This window comes from Scyliorhinus torazame, chromosome 5 (assembly GCF_047496885.1).
Source record: "Scyliorhinus torazame isolate Kashiwa2021f chromosome 5, sScyTor2.1, whole genome shotgun sequence".
Classification (NCBI taxonomy): domain Eukaryota; kingdom Metazoa; phylum Chordata; class Chondrichthyes; order Carcharhiniformes; family Scyliorhinidae; genus Scyliorhinus; species Scyliorhinus torazame.
Window position 1 is genome coordinate 153349154 of NC_092711.1, and position 27879 is coordinate 153377032.

Genomic DNA, 27879 nt, shown 5'->3' on the forward strand with positions numbered 1-27879 from the left:
TGTCTTAAAGACCAGAGGACACCATCTCAGGCTAAATGGATGATCCTTTAAAACAGAGATGAGGAAGAATTTCTTCAGCCAGAGGGTGGTGAATCTGTGGAACTCTTTGTCGCAGAAGGCTGTGGAGGCCAAATCACTGAGTGTCTTTAAGACAGAGATAGATAGGTTCTTGATTAATTTTTTTAAAAAAAATTATAGTAGTCAATTCATTGTTTACAATTAAGCAGCAATTTAGCTTGTCCAATCCACCTACCCTGCACATCTTTGGGTTGTGGAGGTGAAACCCGCACAAACACGGGGAGAATGTGCAAACTCCACATGGACAGTGACCCAGAGCTGGGATCGAATCTGGGACCTCGGCGCTATGAGGCCTAACCACTGCGCCACCGTGCTGCCCAGGATCCTGATTAATAAGGGTATCAAGGGTTATGGGGAGAAGGCAGGAGAATGGGGATGAGAAAAATATTAGCCATGATTGAATGGCGGAGTAGACTCGATGGGCCGAGTGGCCTATTTCAGCTCTTATATCTTATGGTCTTATTAGTGCAGCTGCTGCCAGACTTTACAGATGTTCTGACACAGCTGCAACTTAAAATAGACAGAGAGACAGAATGCTCCCAATTCCATCCCTTCATTAACTATAATCGAATAAAAACGTTGGGTTGGAATGGTGAAAACGGGACGTGTGCGCGGCTTCAAGCCGATAATGCCGAGTTAGTGGTTTAATGGATGATTGACCAGAGCCCTAATGGGAAACACGGTCAGGTTCTCCCCGTGATTATTTACTCAGTGCCAGTGATGAGATGGCAGCACAGCCCCTTTTACAAATAATTCTGAAACTGTGCACCCAGCTTCATTCAAACATCTGTATATTAATTAGGAGCATTTCCAGTTACGTCCAGTTGGTTTCAATGTGGGAAGTTCAAGTTCAGCACCGTTACATTCATAGAAACATAGAAAAAATGGGAGCAGGAGGAGGAGGCCTTTCTTCCCTTCAAGCCCACTCCGCCATTCAGTATGATCATGGTTCAACATCCAACTCAGGAGCCTAATCCCTCCTTCCCCCATATCTCCTTTGGTCCCTTCGCCCAAAGCGTTATATATAACTGCTCCTCGAAGCCATACAATGTTTTGGACTCAATTGCGGTTACAAATTCCACAGGCTTACCATCTTTGTGTGAAGAAATTTCTCCTCATCTCTGTCCTAAATCGTTAACCTCGTAACCTCATACCCCTGGTTCTGGACAACCACCATTAGGAACATCTTTCCTGCATCTACCCTGTCCACTCCTGTTAGAATTTTATAGGTTTCTATGCAATCCCCCCTTATTCTTCTGAACTCCAATGAATAAAATCCTAACCGATCTCTCCTCATACTTCAGTCCTGCCATCCCAGGAATTAGCCTGGTAAACCTTCGCTGCACTTCCTCTATAACAAGAACATCCTTCCTCAGATAAGGAGATCAAAGCTGCAGACAATATTCTAGGTGTTGCCTACCAAGGCCCTGTATAATTGCAGCAACACATCCCTGCTCCAGTACTCGATTCCTCTCGCTCTGAAGGCCAGCATGCCATTTGGCTTCTTTACCGCCTGCTGTACCTGCATGCTTACCTTCAGTGACTGGTGTATGAGGACACCCAGGTCTCATTGCACATTCCCCTCTTCTAATTTATGGCCATTCAGATAATAATCTGCCTTCTTGTTTTACAACCAAAGTGGATAACCTCGCAGATATCCCAATTATACTGCATCTGCCATTCATTTACCCACTCACTCACCTTGTACAATTCACACTATAGGATCTCTGCATTCTCCTCACAGCTCACCCGCTCACCCAACTTGATGTCATCTGCAAATTTGGAAATATTACATTTTGTTCCTTCATCTAAATCATCAATATATATTGCGAATACACGCCCAGATCAGAAAGGTTACACTGAGCCCAGTTCGACACGACAGCTTTCATAATAGACAGTCCCAAGTTATTGCGATTACATTCAGTGTTGGGAGGTTCAGTTACAGACGGACACATTGAGGAAGGTCAGGTATAAATAACGGACATAGGCGGTCCAGTTCACCATGGTTACTTTCACTTTAGTGCCCATCGCAGCTTCAATGAAGTGTTACTGCACAGAAGGAAGCCATTTGATCCATGGTGTCTGAACCGGCTCTCCAAATGAGAATCATGATTTAGGGCCATTCCCCTGCCTTTTAACCGCCCCCTACACATTGTTGTCCATTCCCGCAGAAACGTGGCAGCCTCCACTGTGTCTGAGCTAATTCCACATCAGAAAGAAAGTCCTGAACATGTCCAGTTAATTGTGGTTAACTTGAGCTTGGGTGGAAAGTTCAGCAAGTCTCCGATCCGGGGGGGGGGGGGGGGGGGGGACATCAGTGTGAGCGGATCCAATTCAGTGATAAGAAATCAGTGTGTCGATATCTATTTCAGTTTTATTAACGCGCACCACGCCCATTATAGCAACAGGTAACGGAGAAAAGGAAGCTTTTTTTCTCTACAATTTACAGTTTGCCAATCTGCGGAGATTACATCCCCAAATATTAAATTGCTGTTTGGAATAACCTCTGGTTGCCTTTCTTAAGGTCTGAGCACATAATTTCCCTGAAGAAAAGCCGCTTTTTATGGGGTTTACTAGTCGTTGCCATCGGCCAGGTTAAATTACTTTGCTGAAGCCGGGTAGAGACACAGAGTTCTGCTGGCAGCGGGTAAATGGAGAGTTCGGGTAAAATCCTGCTGCTTGTCCCTCTCTCACCCACTGTGGAGCCGGGGAAGAAATAATCTCATTCAAAACTTGTGGAAGTGTCACAAGGCTGTGAGATGACGTGTTGTGTTAATATTGCCTCATAATTACAGATGAGTAAGTTTTATTGTTCATGCCCAGTGTGAAGCAGGGGAGTTTGTATATGTTCAGCAAACGTGATAGTTTCACTTCAGAGAAAGATCAACAAAAATTGGAAACTATTCAAATTTTGATCAAAATTTAATTGCGAAAATGATTAACTATCAATGTTTTCAAAAATTGAAATGAGTTATTTCCAATTACTGATGAATGTCCGCCGGATGTTGTGTTGTCAGTTTCACAGGAGCCACAGTGATCAAGTTGGTGGGTTTAGGAAATTGGAAGTTACACATGAGCAGCTTTTGGGACTATTTCACCTCACTGTCGATTTCATGTTACAGCGAACAACAATCGGTGTTGTGATTGGCTGAAGATGTCACTTCTGTTCATTCTAAAAATGTTATTTTGTATATTTCTAATCAAAAGTTCGAAATGAAAATAAAAGGTGAATGATATTCTGTAAACCCGGGTTAAAGCTTTCCTTGTCAGTTTCCCTGGTGGCAGTTTCCCTGGTGGTCTAGTGGTTAGGATTCGGCGCTTTCACCGCCACGGCCCGGGTTCGATTCCCGGTCAGGGAATGATGAATTATTGTTGTCCACCAAAACCTTCAATGAAGCTGAATCGCAGTTTCACAGAAAAGAGCTCTGCCAGACTCAGTTCAATGACGTTTGTCAGCTGAAAAAGTCACAAGTGGAAAACAAATACAGAGGCAGGAAAAAACGGACAGTGATTGGCTGCAAATGGGAGAGATGTTGATGCAAGTGAAAATTTGGATGGTATTGGGCCAGATTTTATTGCTCACAGACACAAATATCTCCCAGATCTGGGTGCAAATCTCCAACGTGATGACAACAAGACGTCTAACTGAAAGTGTCCATTGAGGTCACAGGATCTGAATACAGCTAAAGAAGCTCAAAGGAAGCGCCTCTCACTGGGGGATTGTGTCAATGCTGCTCGGAGGTTAAGTGAGCGGGGTATAATCTACCTGCATGTTTCTGAGCCTGTGCTCGGTGTATTGGGAGGTTTGCTCCTGGTTGGAGTGTCCCTGAGATGGGCAGTAACCCGCTGATTGAAGCTGCAGTCCCCGCGTTCTGCTGGCAGCGGGTGAATGGAGAGTTGGGGTAAAATCCTGCTGCTTGTCCCTCTCCCACCCACTGTGGAGCCGGGGAAGAAAGGATCTCATTCAAAACTTGTGGAAGTGTAAATATCCCATGGCTGTGAGATGACGTGTTCTGTTAATGTTTAACAACAAATCTGAACCAGGAAACTTTGCCTCATAATTACAGATGAGTAAGTTTTAATGTTTCTGCCCGGAATGACTCAGGGGAGTTTGTGCATGTTCAGCAAACGTGATAGTTTCACTTGAGAAAAAGATCAACAAAATTTTGGAAACTATTCAAATTTTGATCAAAACCTAATTGCGAAAAAGATTAACTATCAATGTTTTGGAATTTGAAATGTGATATTTTGAATTACTGATGAATGTCCGCCGGATGTCGTGTTGCAAGTTTCACAGGAACCACAGTCAGTGGCGGACCTACATTTTTGGGGCCCTGAAGCTTGAACTGTTATGGGGGCAACCAGCAACGGGGTCTGAGTAACCACTGTTATCTTCTTCAATGGGGTTGTTCCTCGACAGATCACCACAATTTCTTAAAACTTTAACCACTATATCTCAGATTTTGATTAAAATTGCTATACTGGATTATCTCACATGTCAAAGTCACTGGTGTGAATAAAAAAATCCTATGCTTATAGTTTTCGAGTTATGGTGGGATGAAAATTAGGGAAATGTTATATACATGCATGATGCATCATAGAATGATGAAATAAAACATAGAAAAGACCACGGTCAATATAATCTTTTATTTTAGACACCTATGAGAATACATACTACATGAAGCACATTTTACAAAATACTCTTTTTTCTGTTTTTTCTAGCAACATATTTACGTACAGCTTTGTCATATGAGAGCTTCCTTGCAATGTTATTTTCTAGAGACAATATGCATAAAGAATTTAAGCGCTCTTCAGTCATGGTAGACCAAAATTTGTTCTTTTTAAATGATAGCTTTGAAAAATTCCGTTCTGCTTCATAGCTCGTGATCTGCTTCATAGCTTGTGATAGGCATTGTAAAGTACAGCTTAAGCACAGTAGTAATATTGAGGAACACTTCAATGAGGTGTTGCTCACAAATAAGCTGAAGAACTTGTGCGCATTGCATTTTAGATGGCGTGTTTGCTTCTGTGTGCTGGGATTTCCTAAGGTGAACTGATAACACTTGTTTACTAATTTGTGGTCAATATCATCTTTGTAATACGATATTATAAGTTTAATACTGTCCTCATCAATTTCAGAATCGTTCACCATTCTGAGAGAAACTCGAACCTTTTCGCAATCTGCTCATATGGGTCAATCCTCTTGCGTAACTGGATTATCAAGCAGCCATAGAGTTGATATAGAACTTCTATCCTAAATTTGTAAGCTCCTCTCAAAGAAGCAATACCACTTGTTCCATCTGAAAATTTCCTTGTAACAATGCGTTTGGAAGCATCAGAATAACTTGTGTGATATCTTCACACTAACCTTTTGCTTCTGATTCATAGTGTGCAATCCTATCGGCTGAATTTTCTCTGAGTTCTTTAACAAACGAAAGTAAAGATGATAGCAGAAGATAACCTTCAAATACATGTCTATAATGAACATTGGTGCTGTGAGACCTGTGCCACTGACTCTACAATAAACACTGGTACAGTGAGACCTGTATCTCTGACTCTATAATGAACATTGGTACAGTGACACCTGTCTGTATCATGTTTCACCGGATACATTGTGGTTTGCTCTCACGCACAGGACTGCAAAAGGGGTTTTTCTTTTGTCTGTTTATCATTGATTGTCAAGTGCAGCAATCATAACATGTTACGGCAAACCTGAAAACTCATGAAACAAAAGCAGGGCTACCGTACACACTCACAACATCCCAAGTGCCTGAGAGCAAAATGAAATATGTGCATTCAAAAACACATCTCGGCATATTGGAGCTGACAGCACAGGACCAGGGTGTCAGCACAGCACATCGCACTTGTGTACGAATTAGACAGCAACAGAGAGTTCTGCTGGTAAAAACTGAGATGAAGGCTGGGAGAGTGAAATAGCAAACCGGCAAAGGGGGGCATCTGAATTCACACCGTGAGTTCCCAGGCTGAGTGAGCTTTGCGTTTCAAAGAAGGCAGAGAAAGGGCCTTGGGACAGAATGTATCAACACTATGGCTGAAGACAAAACTAGCAAAGCAGGGCGCCAGTGTTTGTGCTGAGGTTTGGAGCCAGCTCTTTCTCATTCCTCCGATACACAGCTGCAAAATATGTGACCCGAGTGAAACTGACCAAGTGAAGAGTGCATGAGGGGAGAGCAGTCCCGTGAGCCAGGCCACATCAGCATTCTTTGAATACCCAATCACACACACACTGGCATTAACCCAAACACTTACGCGGGGTGACACTCTTCATCGAGACACAGCTACATTAGGAAGAGGAGGCAAATTTTGATCCTCAGCATTTCCTGATCGCATTTTTGCAGCAGAATAATCACTTTCCTTTTAATCTGGGACCCAGCACTGACATATCTGCTTTAGTGAAGTCCTGCCAATTAATTTATGACTGCTTTGTAAAGTCGCTTCTGGGGCCCCTCTGGGATTAGGGGCCCTGAATCTGAAGCTTCATTAGTCTCATAGTAGATCCGCCCCTGTCCTGAGAGGATCAACGTTAGGGTTCGTTCGGAGGTGGCAGCCGTTTATCGACTTCTTCAGAGAAAACTAAACTGTCAGCAGAGGCAATAAAGGGGAGGGTGGGGGTGATGGGATAGGGGGGGGGGGGGGAAGAGTTAGGCTATTTTGTGTCCAGATAAGGCGGGAGCAGTGGGAGATGGAGGCATGTTTACACACTGAACTATGTTTACATTTGTATTGCTTATTGTTATAAAAGCATAAATGCCTTAATAAAATATTTTTAAAACTTTGCCCCTCGCACCTTAAACCTATGTCATCTGGTAATTGACTTTTCCAACCTGGGAAAAAGCTTCGGACTATCCACTCTGTCCGTGCCACTCAGAATTTTGTAAACTTTTATCAGGTCGTCCCTCATCCTCCATCACTCGAATGAAAACAATCCGAGTTTATCCAACCTCTCCTGACAGCTAATACCCTCCAGGCCAGGCAACATCCTGGTAAACCTCCTCTGTACTCTCTCCAAAGCCTCCACATCCTTTTGGTGACCAGAATTGTAGGCAATATTCCACGTGTGGCCTAACTAAGGCTCTGTACTGCTGCAGCATGACTTGCTCAATTTTCATACTCAATGCCCCGACCAATGAAGACAAGCATGCCCTCTGCCTTCTTAGCTCCTTATCCACCTGCGTTGCCACTTTCAGTGATATGTTTATTATAATTTCCCAATCTACCAGACAACTTGCCCCTCATACCATGACAGTTTCCTTCTGCGAGAAACACCCAGATAAATTAGACAGAAGAACCATGTAACCACCATAGCCCATCTTCATGGCAACGTGGCTGCTTTGGGAACTAAATATCTTCCAACGTGCAAACACCTTTTCATTCTGTGCTCCTCGTCAAACTTGGAACCAGGTAATCGCAACGAGCCTCAAAAATGGTCAGCCCACCGGAGGCAGAGGTGTTAGACCGGCCAGTCCAGCAGAAAGAAACCCTCCAATCATCACCATTCACCAGATGTCAGAATGAACAAAATGCAGTCCTGGATGTCAGTGAGAGCAGAAACAATAACAACGGCGTCAACATCTGTAATTTATTGTGAACTTGTTGGAGTCACAACACGTGTGATGAATCACAAAACCCTTCCCCACATTGAGAGCAGATGAATGGTCTCTCCCCAGAATTAACTCGCTAGTGTCTCCGTAGTTGGGACGGATCATTGAATGTCCCCCCTGCTCAGAGCAGGTGAATGGCCTCTTCCAGGTGTGAATTCACTAGTGTTCCTGCATAGTGTATGGATATCTGAATCCCTTCTCTCACTAAGAGCAGGTTAACGCCTTCTCCCTGTGTGAACTCGCTGGTGCCACTGCAGGTTGGATAACCGAGTGAATCCCTTCCCACACTGAGAACAGGTGAACGGCCTCTCCCCTGTGTGAACTCGCTGATGTGTCCGCAGGATCGATGAAGTGATAAATCCCTTCTCACACTGAGAGCAGGTGAATGGCCTCTCCCCAGAGTGAACACGCTGGTGTTTCCGCAGGTGGGATAACCGAGTGAATCCCTTCTCACAATGAGAGCAGTTGAACGGCCTCTCCCTAGTGTGAACTCGCTGGTGTCTCTGCAGGGCAGATAACTGAGTGAAGCCCTTCGCACACTGAGAGCAGGTGAACGGCCTCTCCCCAGTGTGAACTCGCTGATGTGTCTGCAGGGTGTATGGCTATCTGAATCCCTTCTCTCACTAAGAGCAGGTTAACGCCGTCTCCCTGTGTGAACACGCTGGTGCCTCTGCAGGTTGGATAACCAAATTAATCCCTTCCCACACTAAGAGCAGGTGAACGGCTTCTCCCCAGTGTGAACTCGCTGATGTATCCGCAGTTTCGATGAAGTAATGAATCCCTTCTCACACTGAGAGCAGGTGAACGGCCTCTCCCCAGTGTGAATTCGCTGATGTATCCGCAGGACGGATGTTTGAGTGAATCCCTTCCCACACTGAGAGCAAGTGAACGGCCTCTCCCCAGTGTGAACTCGCTGGTGTGTCTGCAGATTGGATGATTGAGTGAATCCCTTCCCACACTGAGAGCAGGTGAACGGCTTCTCCCCAGTGTGAACTCGCTGGTGTGTCTGCAGGGTGGATAACTGAGTGAAGCCCTTCTCACACTGAGAGCAGATGAATGGCCTCTCCCCAGTGTGAACTCGCTGGTGTGTCTGCAGGGTGGATAACTGAGTGAAGCCCTTCGCACACTGAGAGCAGGTGAACGGCCTCTCCCCAGTGTGAATTTGCTGGTGTGTCCGTAGGTTGGATAACCAAGTGAATCCCTTCTCACACTGACAGCAGGTGAACGGCCTCTCCCCAGTGTGAACTCGCTGGTGATTCCGCAGGGTGGATAACTCAGCGAATCCCTTCCTACACATAGAGCAGGTGAACGGCCTCTCCCCAGTGTGAATGCGCCGATGAACTTCCAGCTTTGATGGGGCCCTGAATCCCTTCCCACAGTCCCCACATTTCCACGGTTTCTCCATGTTTTGGGTGTCCTCGTGTCTCTCCAGGTTTGACTATCAGTTGAAGCCTTTTATTTCTCACAAATATTCTCCTTCTAGATACAAAGTCCGGTGATATTCAGTTCCAAGGAATTGAGTGACTCTGCCAGATTGAGACGTGAAGTATGAGATTTCTGTCTGTAATTCCTCCTCTTCTAATATCCTGCAAAAACAATTTACAAAAGACATCACTGTCAGTACAGGACAGAAATTCAGAACAGAAAGTTCCAGTTTCTAGAGAACATTCTTTCCTCTCTCATTCCCCAAAAGCTGTAAATCTCCGTCCCACACACTCTCCCTCCATTCTCACTCTGCTGTATCTAATATTCATCCTCCCAATTCTCCTGACTGTGCTGATTCAGGCTGATTGACAGATCCATGCTCACTGCTTCCTGTCCTGAACACAGAGATCATAACAAATACGAGCTGCAGTTGGCCATTCGGCCCATCGAGCCTGCTCATCTATTCTGTGGGATCATTGGCCGATCTATGTCAGCGACATTCTCCGTGTTATTGACCAGAGGCTGAGTGAGCTGACTCAATATCTGTGAGCTCATGAAGCCGAGCTGTAAAACACCATGAAGAGGCTCGATGATCCGGAGGAGAGAATCCTGAACGTTGAGCAAGATGCCTCCTCGGCGGAGGCACAAATTCAATCCTTGGAAACCAGCCAAGTGATGTGGGGGACTCCTGGAGAACTTGGAGAACCGAGGGTCAGAGAAAGAACATTCGAGTCGTCGGCCTGCCAGAAGGTGTGGAGGGTGAGGCTCCCGTTCGGTTCTTCGAGGACCGGCTGCCACGTTTTCTCAAGCTGGATGTGAAGCCTGGGTGTTTCAAATTAGAAAGGGCATCGGATCCTGTCTTTGAGGCTGAGGGACAGTTTTCATCCCAGGCCTGTAATCATTCACTTCCACAACTTGAAAGATTACCAGAGGGTCCTGGAGAAGGGTCAGGTGAGGTGAGACCTGGCTCCCACCTCACCTTACAGTGAATTATGTCGCTTTATCCTGTGACCCTGAAAATTGTATCCGACAACTCCGTCAAGTCCTTCGATAATCCGACTACTGCATTGGCCTTCGCTAAATCCATGAAACGCATGAATTTGGAGGAATGGTTTGCAGCTCGGACTAACACAGGCTCTAATCCGGACTCTTTCCTATCATGGTGTTGTTGTCTGAATTTGTTATATTTTATCCTGTTGAAGGGAGTTGTTATTCTGTGAGCGCCGACTGAATGTCTTCTTCTCCTCAAGTGTTGCAGGGACTCAGATTATCTTATCTAGGGTCGTGTCTTTCTATTATTATCCAAGCGTTAACCATGGCAGAACCGAGTGGTGCCATTGCCAAAGGGTGGGTGGTGGTGGATGCAGGTCTTCACGGGTGGGTCTAAAATGCGGGATGGACATTCAATCCCCATTCCCTTGTTGGCCCTTTTCTTCTCCTCATTTTGGAGAAGGTATCCTGAGGGTAACGACAGTCTGGCCGTGGGGTTAATCCTCCGGGTCCTCAGTCTTGTTGAGAAATGTCCCCTTGGATCTATTGTGGTGGTGATTCTTTTGTATTTTTGTTATTATGGGAGGGTTTATGTGTTGTTGACTTTATCCTACTCTGGTACAGATGGGGTTATCATCAGTGAAAGGAGCAGTTTGGGGAGACTTTGGTGCCTCCGATGTAAAGTGAGTTGGAGGAGGGGGTAATGGGGGCATGCTCGATTATAGGTGAAAATCTGTTCCTGTTCTCTCTGTCGCCTAACTAATGGCGGACGTAAATCTGCAAATTTTCTCAGGAAATTTACGGGGCATCCATCACCCTATCAGAGGGAAAAAGATCCTCTCCTTTCTTAAGGAGAAAGTCGACATAGCTTTATTATAGGAAACTCATCTGGATGATGAGGAATACTTTAAATTGAGGCAGGATTGGGTGGGCCACGTTTTTTGCCTCCGTTTCGTCAAGTAGCAAGGGTGTGGCAATGCTTATTAATAAAAATATCACTTTTAAGGTTGAAACCTGCACCAAGGACAAAGGAGGTAGATATGTGATAATTAGAGGTTCGGTGAATGGAGGTGTTGTTTCAATAATGAATGTTTATGGATCCCCGAATTGCTCCCCCGAGTTCATTATAAAGGATTTTGCAGTTAGCTTCAATTAACTCTTTTGTGGTTGGTGACTTCAATTGCCACTTAAATCCTCTGGTAGATAAGCTCCCGGTTACCACCAACATCCCCACGCTGCAGGCCTGGGCGTTGGCCTTGGCTTGTAATTTGATGACTGTAGGAATTTCAGAGTTTTTGTATTCTGGGTATGTGGCGCAGTAAGGGCTAAACGCCTGAGTTAGTGTGTGTGACTGCTGCAGCCATGTTTCTAAAAGAAATCCTAGTTTGAAAGACAACTGGGTTCTGGAGCCAGAGGTGCAATTAAAGCATCGTACAAAGCGTGGGCTCATGGTAAGTTGTTTGGATGAAGGGGATTCCCTGTGGAGTTAATTAGATATCAGCTTGGTAAGATGATGTCAGTTCTGGGAGGAGCCACAGTATCAGGCGTTTTGCATGCAAGAAGTGTTTTAGTTGAGAATTAGTTCAAGATATGAGCAGAGGTCAAGCATCTCAGTTCAGTCTGGAGCTAGATTCGCAGTTTCTTTCCAAGCAGTTCAGAAGGTGAGCTGAAACAAGCTCACGTAGGCAGTAGGTAGCATAGTGGTTAGCATAATTGCTTCACGCCTCCAGGGTCCCAGGTTCGATTTCCGGCTGGGTCACTGTCTGTGCGGAGTCTGCACATTCTCCCTGTGGCTGCATGGGTTTCCTCCGGGTGCTCCGGTTTCCTCCCACCATCCAAAGACGTGCGGGTTAGGTGGATTGGCCATGCTAAATTGCTCTTCGTGCCCAAAAAGGTTAAGTGGGGGTTATGCTGATAGTGTAGATACGTAAGCTGGAGTAGGGTGCTCTTTGTAAGGGCCGGTGCAGACTCGATGGGGTGAATGGCCTCCTTCTGCACTGTAAATTCTATGGTCTATGGTCTAAGCTGAAACAACTTCCCAAGTTTCTTCATGGTTCTGACAGGATTGAGACCTTGTCTTTAAAGTGGTGACACAAGATCTCTCTCAAAGAACATCTGTGTAAAGCAGGTATTGCTGAGGGCTAACTGTGTTTAACGGTGGATTGAGAGCTGAGATGTGTTTTTGTTGTTTGAGTGGGAATAAAGGTAGCAGTTAAGGGTATTGATTAGCATTGTTTAAGGACTAATTGTCAGCGGTTTCCTGGTGTGGTGTTAAATTTATTTTAATATTGTGTCAGTAATAAAGTTTGTTTTCATACAGCATGGCCCTATTTTTTGTAAAATCACTCCTGGAGTGAGGTATACTTTCCTCACTGTCTTACAAAACACAAATAAAATATTGGGGTTTGTGTCCAGTATCCGAGCCACTGTTGGGGTCTGGTCCGGGATCATAACAGTGAGGAGGTGGGTTATGTGGATGTTTAGAGAACTTTGTACCCGAGAAGCAGAGATTTTACGTTCCTTCCAGCCCCACAGCAATGTCAGAGTAGAATCGCCGACTTCTTTGTGCCGAGGATGATCCTCCACCTGGTGTCCTCTTGTACCACAGGGAGCATCGTAATCGCAGACCTTCCCCCGTTTGTCTGGAGTTTCTGCTCGAGGGCTCACCCCCAGGTCGAGAATGTGGAGGTTTGGAGCCTCCCCGAGTTCATTTATTATGCACTTTCAGGAAGAGTTTGAGTTCTTCCTTTTGGTTAACTCGACCCATGGGATTTCCCCCTCCATTTTGTGGGAGACGTGTAAAGTTTATGCTCGGGGGCTGATCATTTCTCACACTGCTAATAAAAGGTGCAGGATGCTGGAGAACCAGCGGCTTCTGGAGGTTTGTTTGACGAAGGTGGAGGAGAATCATCGACGCAGTCACACTGGGGAGAGTCCGTTCACCTGCTCTCAGTGTGGGAAGGGATTTACTCAGTTATCCAGCCTGAAGAAACACCAGCGAGTTCACACTGGGGAGAGGCCGTTCACCTGCTCTCGGTGTGGACAGAGATTCACCCAGTTATCTAGCCTGCAGTCACATCAGCGAGTTCACACCAGGGAGAGGCCATTCCCCTGCTCCCAGTGTGGGAAGGGATTCACTGAGTTATCCGGCCTGAAGAAACATCAGCGGGTTCACACTGGGGAGAGGCCGTTCACCTGCTCTCAGTGTGAGAAGGGATTCACTCAGTTATCCAGCATGAAGAACACCAGTGAGTTCACACTGGGGAGAAGCCGATCACCCCGCGGTGAGGGAAGGGAACGCTTGATTCATCGCACCTGCTGAGACACCAACAAGTTCACAAGTGATTACAGGGGTTGGATTCTGCTGTTATTGTATCTGCTTCAATTACATCCAGGGCTGAATTTTGTTCATTCTGACAGTTGGTCAATGGGGAGGGTCGCAGGGTTTCTTTCTGCTGGACTGGCCGGTCTCACGGCTTTGCCTCCGGTGGGCTGACGCTCTTTGAGCCTTGTTGCAAATTCCTTGTTTCAAATTTCACAAGGATCAGAGTGAAGGGGTGTTTGGAAGTGAGCCGAAAATTAGTTTGCATTTCTGTTTGGATCCTCCCAAATTATACCACATTGCCATGACGATGGGCCCTGGTGGTTACATGCTTTTGTTTAATTTATCTGAGTTTTCTTCTGTGAGAAACACCATCAGGGTATGAGGGGCAGGTTGTCTGAGGGGGACAGGGAAACCACATTAAATGGTATGATGGGAGTCAGGCAATAGCTAATATTTAAGGAATGATTATATATCTGCTGGGGGGGGGGAGGGGAGGGGGGGTCAGTTAGTTCAGTTGTCTGGATGGCTGGTTCACGATGTGGAGTGACTCCAATAGCAGGGGTTCAACTGTCGTACTGGCTGAGGTTATCCATGAAAGGTCCACCTTCTCAACATTGTCCCTCGCACGAGGCCCTCTCTCCCTCTATTTCACTTTCTCCCTCCCCCTTGCCGGAACTTTGGCGCCTCTCATTTCTCATATATACACCAACTATAGATTCCTTTTGGGAACTGAAATCCAACAGGAAAAGTGATACAACCGTTGCGAACAAGGAAAGTTAAATAGTAGTAAGCCTGAGGATTGGGAACTTGTTTTAGAATTCAGCAAAGGAGGATCAAGAAACTGATAAAGAGAAAATAGAATATGAGAGCAAACTGGTGAGAAACATAAAAACTGACTGGAAAAGCTGCTATAGGAATGTGAAGAGGAAAAGAGAGGGTGCAGAGGAGATTTACAAGAATGGTATCAGGGATGAGGGACTTCAGTGAGTTGGAGAGACTGGAGCATCTGAATTTTCTCTTTTTAGATCAAACAGGAATTAGGGTTGGGAATGGGGCCAATGGGCCCATTGAGTCCATGCTGGCTCTCTGTAGATCGAACCACCGCCTTGTTCTATCCCTGTCATTTTATTTCCCTCAGGTCCCCATCCAATTTCCTTTTGGAAACATTCCATCATCTCTGCTTCTACCCCCATCGTAGGGAATGGGCTCCAGATGTTTACCAATTTATTTAAATGCAAACGGGTTTCAGAGAGCACAGAAGAAGGCCATTCTACCCATCATTCCCATTAATCCCAGTACCGTGAAAGTTTATACTTCTTTCCAGAGTGTTTCCAGTTCCATTTTGAAAGCTCTCGTTGAATTTACTTCCTGCACAATTGTCAGGCTGTGAATCTCAAATCACAATAACTCGTTCTGTTTTAAATTAAATAATTTCACAATATCCTATGTTTGGTTTCTCACAAGGTATTTGAAATGGAGTGAAAGGCATGGTTGTTACACAAAACTACGACTCAATCTTTATTAATGATCATTGTGAGTGCGCCGAGTATGATATGTCCAAGTCTGGGGACTATTTCTAAAATGAAATTACATTTCTATAGCACCTTTCATGACCACAGGATCTCCTCACACATTTTACATCCAGTGAAGTGCTTTTGAAGTGTAGTCACTGCTGTCATGTGGGGAACGATTAGGTATGCCTTAGTAATAAAATTTAATTTTAAAATAATCTTCATCCATAAGTAACAAGGTCAAGGAAGCCATGTTAAACTCTAGCATGAGTGGACTTCTAATTAAAAATGAATACTTTGGGTGGGTCACCAAGGGGTGAGGGGAGGCTCTGGGGGTGGCAACTACATGGGCACCACCATGCCAACCCCTGGATCATGTGTTCCCATTCCAGAGCCAACCCTTGTCCCTGCCCATCTGCCCCAACGACCACCGATAACCTAAACGACTGCTGAGGCCTCTGGCTATGTGGCTGAAGGCTATTGCTGATAGGGAATTGGCAATTGTGAGCCCTTAAAGTGAGCCCTTCACAGATGCCAAGAGGATTCCCGTGGGTGGGCAGGCCTTGTAGCATGTGGGAGTCATTGCCTAGCATTGCAATCAAACCTTGATGCCTGGACATTGCGCCTGAACACTGCAGGAGACAAGAGCATACACGCAGCATCTGCACACCCAGGGGATCGGACAGAGCCTCAGGGACGTCCACGGCCAGAGGGTGGGTGAGTGCCACGTCAGGTGGGGGGGGGGGGGAGGTGGGATGCCTGGAGAGATGGGCAAAGGGACCAGGGGTCAGCCCGCATTGCTGAAGAAAGTGACAGAGGCATCATAATGTCATAATGTTTGTGCAGAGGTATTTATTGTGCTGTACATTATCCCACTCCTGGTGGCGTGGTGCCCCCTCCCCCACACCCACGCCCTGTACCCTCGGTGATCCTCGACGTGCCTGGCCCTCCTAACTCTAGCAACTCCTAACACTATGTCTGGCCGTGACCAACATTGACGAAGCTGCACAGGCGTGACTGACAATCATTCACGTGTCTATCTGAAACCGCGCACCAGGGAATGAACGCAGGCGGACCATTCTGGTTGAAGCCACGCTAACGTCAGTTTCAGCGGGAGCATTGCGGATGTGGCTGCTGGGAGGTAAGTCAACCTTTAAAAGCACTTGTCTTTGCAGGGGCAGGCCAGTCGATTTCGGCGGGAGTGGAGCTGGCTGGTTAGTCAATTTCAGCAGGAGCTGAGAATTTTTCTTTTTTTAAAAATTAGTTTTTTAGGCAGGAACAGGAAGTCGACCCGCGGACGTCTGGGAAGACCCTCACCAATAAATTCTGGTGGAGAGGAAACCCGAGACACTACACGTGTAGTGTCTCCCACCCGCCCTCCTCCTCTAACCTAATAATAAAACCCATTGGTCTGAGGTAAGTACCATATTTTATTATATTATTATTATTTTTTATAAAAAATTAATTTAGTTGTTAGCCAGATCTTGGTAGAAAGTTAGAGGAATGGCAGGGAAGGGAGTGCAATGTTCCTCCTGCAGGATGTTTGAGGTGAGGGATGCAGTTAGTGTCCCTGCTGATTTTACCTGCAGGAAGCGCTGCCATCTCCCGCTCCTCCAAGACCGAGTTAGGGAACTGGAGCTGGAGTTGGAAGAACTTCGGATCATTTGGGAGGCAGAAGGGGTCATAGATAGCAGCTTCAGGGAATTAGTTACACCAAAGATTGGAGATAGGTGGGTAACTGTAAGAGGGACTGGGAAAAAGCAGTCAGTGCAGGGATCCCCTGCGGTCGTTCCCCTGAGAAACAAGTATACCGCTTTGGATACTTGTGGGGGGGGGGGACTTACCAGGGGTAAGCCATGGGGTACGGGCCTCTGGCACGGAGTCTGTCCCTGTTGCTCAGAAGGGAAGGGGGGAGAGCAGCAGAGCATTAGTAATTGGGGACTCTATAGTCAGGGGCACAGGTAGGAGATTTTGTGGGAGCGTGAGAGACTCACGTTTGGTATGTTGCCTCCCAGGTACAAGGGTACGTGATGTCTCGGATCGTGTTTTCCGGGTCCTTAGGGGGGAGGGGAAGCAGCCCCAAGTCGTGGTCCACATTGGCACTAACGACATAGGTAGGAAAGGGGACAAGGATGTCAGGCAGGCTTTCAGGGAGCTAGGATGGAAGCTCAGAACTAGAACAAACAGAGTTGTTATCTCTGGGTTGTTGCCCATGCCACGTGATAGTGAGATGAGGAATAGGGAGGGAGAGCATTTAAACACGTGGCTACAGGGATGGTGCAGGCGGGAGGGATTCAGATTTCTGGATAACTGGGGCTCTTTCTGGGGAAGATGGGACCTCTACAGACAGGATGGTCTACATCTGAACCTGAGGGGCACAAATATCCTGGGGGGGAGATTTGTTAGTGCTCTTTGGGGGGGGTTTAAACTAATGCAGCAGGGGCATGGGAACCTGGATTGTAGTTTTAGGGTAAGGGAGAATGAGCGTATAGACATCAGGAGCACAGATTTGACGTCGCAGGAGGGGGCCAGTGTTCAGGTAGGTGGTTTGAAGTGTGTCTACTTCAATGCCAGGAGTATACAAAACAAGGTAGGGGAACTGGCAGCATGGGTTGGTACCTGGGACTTCGATGTTGTGGCCATTTCGGAGACATGGATAGAGCAGGGACAGGGATGGATGTTGCAGGTTCCGGGGTTTAGGTGTTTTAGTAAGCTCAGAGAAGGAGGCAAAAGAGGGGGAGGTGTGGCGCTGCTAGTCAAGAGAAGTATTACGGTGGCGGAGAGGATGCTAGATGGGGACTCTTCTTCCGAGGTAGTATGGGCTGAAGTTAGAAACAGGAAAGGAGAGGTCACCCTGTTGGGAGTTTTTTATAGGCCTCCTAATAGTTCTAGGGATGTAGAGGAAAGGATGGCGAAGATGATTCTGGATATGAGCGAAAGTAACAGGGTAGTTATTATGGGAGACTTTAACTTTCCAAATATTGACTGGAAAAGATATAGTTCGAGTACAATAGATGGGTCGTTTTTTGTACAGTGTGTGCAGGAGGGTTTCCTGAAACAATATGTTGACAGGCCAACAAGAGGCGAGGCCACGTTGGATTTGGTTTTGGGTAATGAACCAGGCCAGGTGTTGGATTTGGAGGTAGGAGAGCACTTTGGGGACAGTGACCACAATTCGGTGACGTTTACGTTAATGATGGAAAGGGATAAGTATACACCGCAGGGCAAGAGTTATAGCTGGGGGAAGGGCAATTGTGATGCCATTAGACGTGACTTGGGGGGGATAAGGTGGAGAAGTAGGCTGCAAGTGTTGGGCACACTGGATAAGTGGGGCTTGTTCAAGGATCAGCTACTGCGTGTTCTTGATAAGTATGTACCGGTCAGACAGGGAGGAAGGCGTCGAGCGAGGGAACCGTGGTTTACCAAGGAAGTGGAATCTCTTGTTAAGAGGAAGAAGGAGGCCTATGTGAAGATGAGGTGTGAAGTTTCAGTTGGGGCGATGGATAGTTACAAGGTAGCGAGGATGGATCTAAAGAGAGAGCTAAGACGAGCAAGGAGGGGACATGAGAAGTATTTGGCAGGAAGGATCAAGGAAAACCCAAAAGCTTTCTATAGGTATGTCAGGAATAAGCGAATGACTAGGGAAAGAGTAGGACCAGTCAAGGACAGGGATGGGAAATTGTGTGTGGAGTCTGAAGAGATAGGCGAGATACTAAATGAATATTTTTCGTCAGTATTCACTCAGGAAAAAGATAATATTGTGGAGGAGAATGCTGAGCCCCAGGCTAATAGAATAGATGGCATTGAGGTACGTAGGGAAGAGGTGTTGGCAATTCTGGACAGGCTGAAAATAGATAAGTCCCCAGGGCCTGATGGGATTTATCCTAGGATTCTCTGGGAGGCCAGGGAAGAGATTGCTGGACCTTTGGCTTTGATTTTTATGTCATCATTGGCTACAGGAGTAGTGCCAGAGGACTGGAGGACAGCAAATGTGGTCCCTTTGTTCAAAAAGGGGAACAGAGACAACCCCAGCAACTATAGACCGGTGAGCCTCACGTCTGTAGTGGGTAAAGTCTTGGAGGGGATTATAAGAGACAAGATTTATATTCATCTAGATAGGAATAATATGATCAGGGATAGTCAGCATGGCTTTGTAAAGGGTAGGTCATGCCTCACAAACCTTATTGAGTTCTTTGAGAAGGTGACTGAACAGGTAGACGAGGGTAGAGCAGTTGATGTGGTGTATATGGATTTCAGCAAAGCGTTTTATAAGGTTCCCCACGGTAGGCTATTGCAGAAAATACGGAGGCTGGGGATTGAGGGTGATTTAGAGATGTGGATCAGAAATTGGCTAGCTGAAAGAAGACAGAGGGTGGTGGTTGATGGGAAATGTTCAGAATGGAGTACAGTCACAAGTGGAGTACCACAAGGATCTGTTCTGGGGCCGTTGCTGTTTGTCATTTTTATCAATGACCTAGAGGAAGGCGCAGAAGGGTGGGTGAGTAAATTTGCAGGCGATACTAAAGTCGGTGGTGTTGTCGATAGTGTGGAAGGAAGTAGCAGGTTACAGAGGGATATAGATAAGCTGCAGAGCTGGGCTGAGAGGTGGCAAATGGAGTTTAATGTAGAGAAGTGTGAGGTGATTCACTTTGGAAGGAATAACAGGAATGCGGAATATTTGGCTAATGGTAAAGTTCTTGAAAGTGTGGATGAGCAGAGGGATCTAGGTGTCCATGTACATAGATCCCTGAAAGTTGCCACCCAGGTTGATAGGGTTGTGAAGAAGGCCGAAGGAGTGTTGGCCTTTATTGGTAGAGGGATTGAGTTCCGGAGTCGGGAGGTCATGTTGCAGCTGTACAGAACTCTGGTACGGCCGCATTTGGAGTATTGCGTACAGTTCTGGTCACCGCATTATAGGAAGGACGTGGAGGCTTTGGAGCGGGTGCAGAGGAGATTTACCAGGATGTTGCCTGGTATGGAGGGAAAATCTTATGAGGAAAGGCTGATGGACTTGAGGTTGTTTTCGTTGGAGAGAAGGTTAAGAGGAGACTTAATAGAGGCATACAAAATGATCAGGGGGTTGGAAAGGGTGGACAGTGAGAGCCTTCTCCCGCGGATGGATATGGCTGGCACGAGGGGACATAACTTTAAACTGAGGGGTAATAGATAAAGGACAGAGGTCAGAGGTAGGTTCTTTACGCAAAGAGTAGTGAGGCCGTGGAATGCCCTACCTGCTACAGTAGTGAACTCGCCAACATTGAGGGCATTTAAAAGTTTATTGGATAAACATATGGATGATAATGGCATAGTGTAGGTTAGATGGCTTTTGTTTCGGTGCAACATCGTAGGCCGAAGGGCCTGTACTGCGCTGTATTGTTCTATGTTCTATGTAACGTGACTGACGGATTCGAAGCCGCGGAGATGGGCCAACGTTCACTCGAGCGTCTGGTTGAAGCTGCACAGGTTGTTGAAGCCATGCAAGTGGGCCAATGCTCACTCGAGTGTCTAGTTGAAGCCGCATAGTTCACTGCATTTTCTTTCCCTTTGTCTATTTGTTAGATTTCTTTCTCCATCGCATCAGAAAATAAATAAATAAATATTGCCGAATACAAAAAGAAAGAGAATGTTCCGGGTTCTGATTGAGGAGCCGTGAGCTCCATCACAGGGTTCACAGCGGAACATCAATCTCAGTTAATGCAGAAAGATGGTTGGGACCCACACCTTACGGCTGGGGGACAGGAAAGCTGGCGGATGGGTCAGAAGAAGGATAGAGAACAAAAGGGATAATAATTCTGAGCAGCCTATATTTAGTGAATAATTAGACAAAAGAATGAGACAATCCAGTCCAGCCGGTGGCTGCAGTTTGCAGCAACACAGTTGGGCAGATAGGGTGGGGCCGCCCCAGTGGATAAAACACAATCACCAATCGCCCTTGGGCCGAGGATACTGAGCCTCATCTCCCTGTGGCCAGAACCAATAGATATTGGGAATTGAAGGAAAAGGAGAGACATTTAGTAAACCCACAGGGTAAGACTAATCCTGAAGGAACACAAATTTGCTGAGGAAAGGCAATGGTGTCACTTTACCTGCCTGAAGACACAGGAAACTGAACGATAAAATGAAACAATTCAGCTGGACAGCTGGAAACGAAATACAGGCTTGTGTCTCAAAGGAAAACTCCGTCTGTGAAAAAGCATTTTTGCAAACTTTAAACCAAGGCCTTTCAGAGCAAGTTGATAAGGACAAGTACAGCTCCTCCTGCGATTACCAAGGGGGAGGCTGCCCTAAACATTACAGTCATATATTCTCCCCTCCCTTGTTCTGGCGAGTTAGCAACTGTTATAGTTAAAAATGTAACAAATGAATTTACTGTTCCATTTGAGATGCTAATAAGAGGTTTTTTATTGTGTTTAGTTCTAAAAAAATGTTTACAATTAGTTTGGATGGGAAACTAAACTTCATCTAATGTGAAACTCTGATTTAAATAAAATTCCAACCGCTTGGATTTAAGAGATAGGTTTGAAAGTAAGTAACCCATGTTTCGGTCAGTCTGTTCCAAAACAAAGATAAGACGAGTTTGGCAGTAATCCAATTTTAACTCCCCAGTACATTTGGGTGATAAAAAATGTTGAGAGTGAGTTTTTAAAAATATATTTTTTAATTCTCTTTTCTCACATTTTCTCCCAAATTTACACCCAACAATAATCAATAACAAATATTTCAATCCCCATATCAATAACAACGATCCCATCCTCCCACCAAACCCCAAACATTAGCTCGCATGTTCACATAAACAAATAAAAAGGAATCAGGAATCACCCATAGTCGCCATTAACACACACAGCACCCCCTCCCCCAACCCTCCCACCCACCCACCCGCCCCAACTAATGTTCGATGTTATCCAGTTCTTGAAAGTGCATAATGAATAATGCTCATGAATTGTAGAACCCCTCCATCCTTCCCCTCAGTTCAAACATAATCTTCTCAAGAGTCAAGAATTCCAACAGGTCCCCCCGCCACGCCAGGGCACAGGGTGGAGAGGCTGCTCTTCAACCCATCAGGATCTGTCTTCGGGCGATCAACGAGGCGAAGGCTACAACATCTACCTCCGCACCCGTTTCCAACCCTGGCTGGTCCGACACCCGAATATGGTTGGAGTTCTGTAAACATCTTCCATGACCAAAAGGGGGAAGTGTTGGAGGGCATTTTGTGATACTGGACTATGATATAAATTATAGGTGGCCCTGTAACTACATCTGTGCTCCCATATTACTTTTAAATAGTTCTGATGAAACAAAAGGTACTCATTGGCTTAGATGCCTGTTTAGAAGAGGCAATTTGTAGAAATAGATAGTCTATACACAATGCTGTTAACATCAGAAAAGACACAAAATGGCTGTTAGCTATTTTGTGATATAAAATGGCTGAACAAGCCACATTTTCTGTAAACTGTCTCATGAGACCCAAGCGTGGGTATGTATAGAGAGTGTCCCAACAGCCACTGATAACAGCTTCACAGAACAAGACTTGCAATGTATCCTTGATAAGCTCAAGGTCTAAGGCTGTAGACAGGGCACATTAGTTAGTTTTGAATGACTTCTGTATGAAGTTAGGGGCGGGTAAGACAACACCCACTTTAACCATATATGTGATAATTGGGTATGCCAGGAAAATTGATTGACTGCATGTAAAAAGTGTGACGTGAATATAGTTGATTGATTGTATGTAAATGAGAAAACAACTAATTCCGCCCCTTGAATCTGTATATTAACCCATGTGAGCTTTAGCTCAAGTGAGAGAAGGTGCTGTCACAGGCTGTGGAGTCTGAGACCTTCCCTCCCAGAATTCTGACATAATAAACTGCTTTTTTTACTTATACTCAGGTCATTGTGTGAATATTTTCACCCCTAACATTGTAATTCTTTTATTTAATGATGTGATATTCCCAATGAGAGAGTGACCTCGAGGAATTGAGCTGAGGTCTAACTGTACCATCAAGCAACATTGCATAATATTATGTATTAAAACCCCATTCCTGTTTGTTTCAGTCTGGTCAAGGAACTTAAACTATGTGACGATGGAGAAATATAGGAAATGATAGAGGCAATGATTCAATAACAGTCCTGCTGATATTGTCTCTTTAAACATTTCAAGTTCTTTTTTAAATACATTTAGAGTTTCCAATTATTTTTTCCACCTCCCCAGCGCGCTGGCTTCATCCGTCACAGCTGGAGGTCTGAGTCAGCCCGCCATTGGCGGCGAGACCTTCCCCCCCTCACCGCTCCCGCTGTCCGATCTCCCGTGTCTCACGTTCAGGGAGCGAGCAGCCAGCTTCCGTCCTCCTCCACCTCCCTCGGCACCACCAGCAGCAGCTCACAGGGATCCTGGGCAATCTGGTCCTGCAGGAACTTCCTCAGTTCCTCCTCATTCCCGATTGGAACCGGGGCCTTTAGCTTGGAGTCCAGGTTGTAGTAGGCCCCGTTGATTTGCCTGACTGCCACCCAGTGCTTGCGCTGGATGGGGAGCGAGACAAAGCCCAGCGTCATGTTGGAGAGAATGTTGAGGATGAAGCCATGGACCCGGCTCAGCACCAAGCTGCTGAGCGACTTGCGTTTATCCCACCAAATCGCAGCGAGACCTTGAGTTAGCAAGGCGGCCATGAGGACGTTGACATCATAGTTCCCGGTTCCTAACAAACTGCGATGTGGATTCACCAGAGAGTCGGGAGCCAGCTGGCCGCTCAGCCCGTCCAGCTGCTGCTGGGTGAAGAGCGGCTGCTGCAGGAGGTTGTTGAGGGCGTGGAGGGCGCAGAGCTCCAGACGCTGCCGCTCGTAGTACAGCGGAGGGGGGGGCTCCGACATCCCCACACCCGGGGGGGGCTCCGACATCCCCACACCCGGGGGGGGGCTCTGACATCCCCACACCCGGGGGGGCTCCGTCATCCCCACACCCGGAGAGAGAGGACAGGCCGCTGGGTGAGTCACCGCCAACCCCGAAGAGGCGCCATTCCCGCCCAGGCCCGGACGGAGAGCCCTTTTTGCAACTTTAAACGACTTATTATTTTTCTTTTTCTTTCTTCAATCTAAAAACAAAAAATTTCTTCAAAAAAAAGTTTTTTTGAATATTCCTCAAAACGTCCCCTGGGGCCGGACTTCTGACTTCTTAAAAAAACACACTCTAGGCGGGAGCCACCCGGTGTGGAACATCTCCACTACATTGCGCCCTGGCTTCGGGCCTGCCGCCTCATCCTCAGTTTGGCTCCGCCCCCGTTGCTCCAAATGCGTACGTCCCGGGCCCGACACCTCAGCTCCGGCCGCCAGACACTCGTGTGGGGTTCCTCGCCGGTTCTGAAACCGGCCCGGCTGGACGCCCGGTACAGCCCCAAAGGCCGCCGGAAATCGGGGGGGGGGGGGGGGGGGGGGGGTGCAAAAAAACACGATAAACCCCCGAAAGCGGCGTAGACAGTGGCCACCGGCAGGAGCTCCTTGAGGACAGAGACTTCGACTCTTTCCACAGTCAGTCCCCTGGAACACACTCACTCGGGTGTGTGTGTCTCGGTGCTTTTCCAGTCACACTGATGTTTAAAATCTTTTGATGCCGACAGATCGGGCAAACATTTCTCCTTCTAGATTCAAAGGCCGATGATACTCAGATCCCAAGGTATCGAGTGACTCTGTAAGACCGAGACGTGACAATTGAGATTTCTGTCTGTAATTCCTCCTCTTGTAATATCTGTAAAAGGAGTTTACAAAAGTCAGCACTCAGTACAGGATAGAAATTCAGAACAGAGAATTCTAGTTTCTGTGGAAAATTCCTTCCTCTCATTCCCCAATACCTCGTCTCCAATACCTATTCCCCATACCAGGGAGGGGACTCGGATGGATGGAGCCGAGTTTCCAGGGAGCGGACTCGGAGGGGCAGGGTATCGGAGCACTGACTGTAGGAAGGATGAGCTATCTGACCACTGCACCCTGGTGCAGGAGGCCATTTAAGCGGGGGGAGGAAGTGGTAGTTGTCGGGGATTCTATAATTAGGGGAACTGCTAACATCCTTTGGAAGCAGGACCGAGAGTCCCACATGGTATGTTGCCTGCCCGGTGCCAGGGTGAGGGGCATCTCCAACCAGCTTGAAAGGATATTGGAGAGGGAGGGGGAGGATCCAGTTGCTGTGGTCCACGTTGGGGCAAACAACATCAGCAAGACTCGGAAAGAGGATCTGTTTGGGGAAAATCAGGAACTAGGAACAAAATTAAAGAACAGGCCCTAAAAGGATATAATCTCTGGATTATTACACGAGCCACGTGCAAATTTGGCACAGGGATGAGAAAATTAGGGAAGTAAACACGTGGCTAAAGGAGTGGTGTGAGAAAGAGGGGTTCCATTTCATGGGGCACTGGCATCAATGTTGGGACAGGAGGGATCTGTACCGTTGGGACGGTCTCCACCTGAACCGATCTGGGACTAGTATCCTCACGGAAAGGATAGATAGGGAGGTCACTGTGGTGATACACCACTGTACTTCCCTAGCATTGTATATAGTTATATAATAGTTGTGTGTAACGTGGCCCTGTAATCCTGTGTATGGTACTGTGTATTGTACTGTAGCTCTGTAGAGGTTCGGTCACCTGTATGTAACCTGACCTGGCCACAGAGAGCTCTGCCTTAGCCACTCCCCCGGGAGTTCAGTATAAGACCAACTTCTGTGACCAGGTCCCATTTTGTCTGGGGTCGTCTGTGTCAGGTAAGCTTCCTATGTAGTGTATTAAAGCCTTAGTTAAAGTCTCACATGTCTTTGTGGTTCTTGACGCTTAGTGCATCAAGCATTTCATGGGGCACTGGCATCAATATTGGGACAGGAGGGATCTGTACCGTTGGGACGGTCTCCACCTGAACCGATCTGGGACCAGTGTCCTCACGGAAAGGATAGATAGGGAGGTCACAAAGACTTTAAACTAACAAATGGAGGGGGAGGGGAAGGCCTCAGGGGAACTCAATACAGTTCCAAAAACAAGTAGCAGGATGGTCTGGACTGGGTACCAAATACACCGGTTATAAAGTTTACAGGAGGGACAGAGAATATGGCAGAGTGGGTGGAGTAGCCTTACTGATTAGAAATACTATCACCTCAATGGTGAGGATTGGATTTGTTTATTGTCACGTGTATCGAGATACAGTGAAAAGTATTGTTCTGTGTACAGTTCAGACTGATCATTCCATACATGAGAACAATACATAGGGCAAACATCAATACACAAGGCGCCTTCTCCTCATCCAAAATAGCCCCGTAAACCACCAATACTACCCCTTCCCCAGTCCCCCTGTCGTCAGCACCTCCTCCAGCAATGTGGAAGCTGGCTCTACTGGGAAGCTCTGTATCTCCTTTCTGGCAAAGTCTCGAACCTGCATATATCTAAATATTTCCCCCTGCTCCAGCCCATACTTCGCTCTCAGCTCCTTCAATCCTGCAAAATGACCCCCAAGAAATAAATCTTTTAGTGTCCTAATTCCTTTCCAATCCCATCTCCTAAAATTTCCAATCCCATTTCCCTGGCTCAAATCTATGGTTATCCTCTCCTTTCTTAAGGAGAAAGTCGACATAGCTTTATTACAGGAAACTCATCTGGATGATAAGGAACACTTTAAATTGAGGCGGGATTGGGTGGGGCAGGTTTTTTCATCTCCTTTTCATCAAGTAGCAGGGATGTGACAATCCTTATTAATCAAAATACCCCTTTGAAGGTTGAAACCTGCACCAAGGACAAAGGAGATAGATAGGTGATCATTAGAGATTCGGTGCATGGAGATGTTGCTTCAATAATGAATGTTTATGGATCCCCGAATTACTCCCCGGAGTTCATTACTAAGGCCTTTGTGGATTTTGCAGAGTTAGCTTCAACTAACTCTTTTGTGGTTGGTGACTTCAACTGTCCCTTAAATCCGCTGGTAGATAAGCTCCTGGTTACCAGGACCCCCCAACCCCCTTCCACCCCCACCCCCCCTCCACCCCCACCCCGTAAGCCAGGGCATTGGCCTTTACTTGTGAGGAGGTGGGTTATGTGGATGTTTGGAGAACTTTGCACCAGAGGGGCAGAGATTTTACCTTCTTTCCAGCCCCACATCAATGTCATACTAGAATCAACAACATTTTTATGTCAAGGACGATCCTACACCTGGTGTCCTCTTGCACCGTTGTGACCATCGATTGTGGACCATCCCACTGTTTCTCTGGAATTCTACTCGAAAGTTCACCCCCAGGTCGAGAATGTGGAGGTTTGCTGCCTCTCTGATAAGAGATACTTAATTTACTAAGCATTTTAAGAACGAGTTGGATTTTTTCCTTTGGATTAACTCAACCCCTGGTATTCCCCCTCCATTTTATGGGAGACATGTAAATTTTATGCTCGGATGCTGAAGAACCAGCAACGTCTGGGGGTTTGTTTCACGAAGGCCGAGCAGAATTATGAGGAGATCTCGAATAAGCTATTGCTGAAGGAGGTTAATGCGGCAAGAGTGGCTTTGGACTCCCTATTGATTCAGCAGGTCGAGAAAGGTTTGCGAGGCAGACGTTGTACCAGTTTGGGAATAAACCGAACAAATACTTGACCTGTTTGACAAAGAAAAAGGCCGACATTGGAACAATTCCCTCTGTGCGGCTTGGGGGAGAGAAAAGGGTTGTGAGGACAGAGGAGATAAACAGGGATTTGGGGAATTCTATGCAGGATTATAAAGTCTCTGAAGTCTGGTGAAGTGTTGCTGGATATGGAGCATTTATTCTCTTCCCTGAAGCTTACGGAGGCCTCAGAAAGCCAGTATGAGCCTCTTAATGCTCCCCTTTCCAGGGAAGAGGTCTCAAAGGCCATGAAGGAGCTGCAGCTGGGTAAAGCACCAGGAGCGGATGGCTGTGGGTGTGATTTTTATAGGGGGCTTG

At 46.6% G+C, this 27879-nt stretch overlaps 1 protein-coding gene, 1 non-coding gene and 1 pseudogene across 2 annotated transcripts; 1 reads left to right on the top strand and 2 right to left on the bottom strand.

Annotated features, from left to right (window-relative positions):
- The first annotated feature begins 3365 nt into the window (after positions 1 to 3365).
- trnae-uuc (transfer RNA glutamic acid (anticodon UUC)) lies at positions 3366 to 3437 on the top strand. Its single transcript has one exon. It is a non-coding gene; the product is annotated as a tRNA-Glu (tRNA).
- Positions 3438 to 5892: 2455 nt separating this feature from the next.
- Positions 5893 to 21282, bottom strand: LOC140422143 (uncharacterized). The gene is made up of 2 exons (XM_072507143.1): positions 21038 to 21282; positions 5893 to 9286 (listed from the first exon to the last, which is right to left on the bottom strand). The coding sequence occupies exon 2, from the start codon at positions 9103 to 9105 to the stop codon at positions 8407 to 8409; it is 699 nt and encodes a 232-aa protein (XP_072363244.1). The 5' UTR covers positions 9106 to 9286; positions 21038 to 21282; the 3' UTR covers positions 5893 to 8406.
- A 553-nt stretch (positions 21283 to 21835) lies between these two features.
- On the bottom strand, positions 21836 to 24321 carry LOC140422144 (josephin-2 pseudogene; annotated as a pseudogene).
- Positions 24322 to 27879: the final 3558 nt, after the last annotated feature.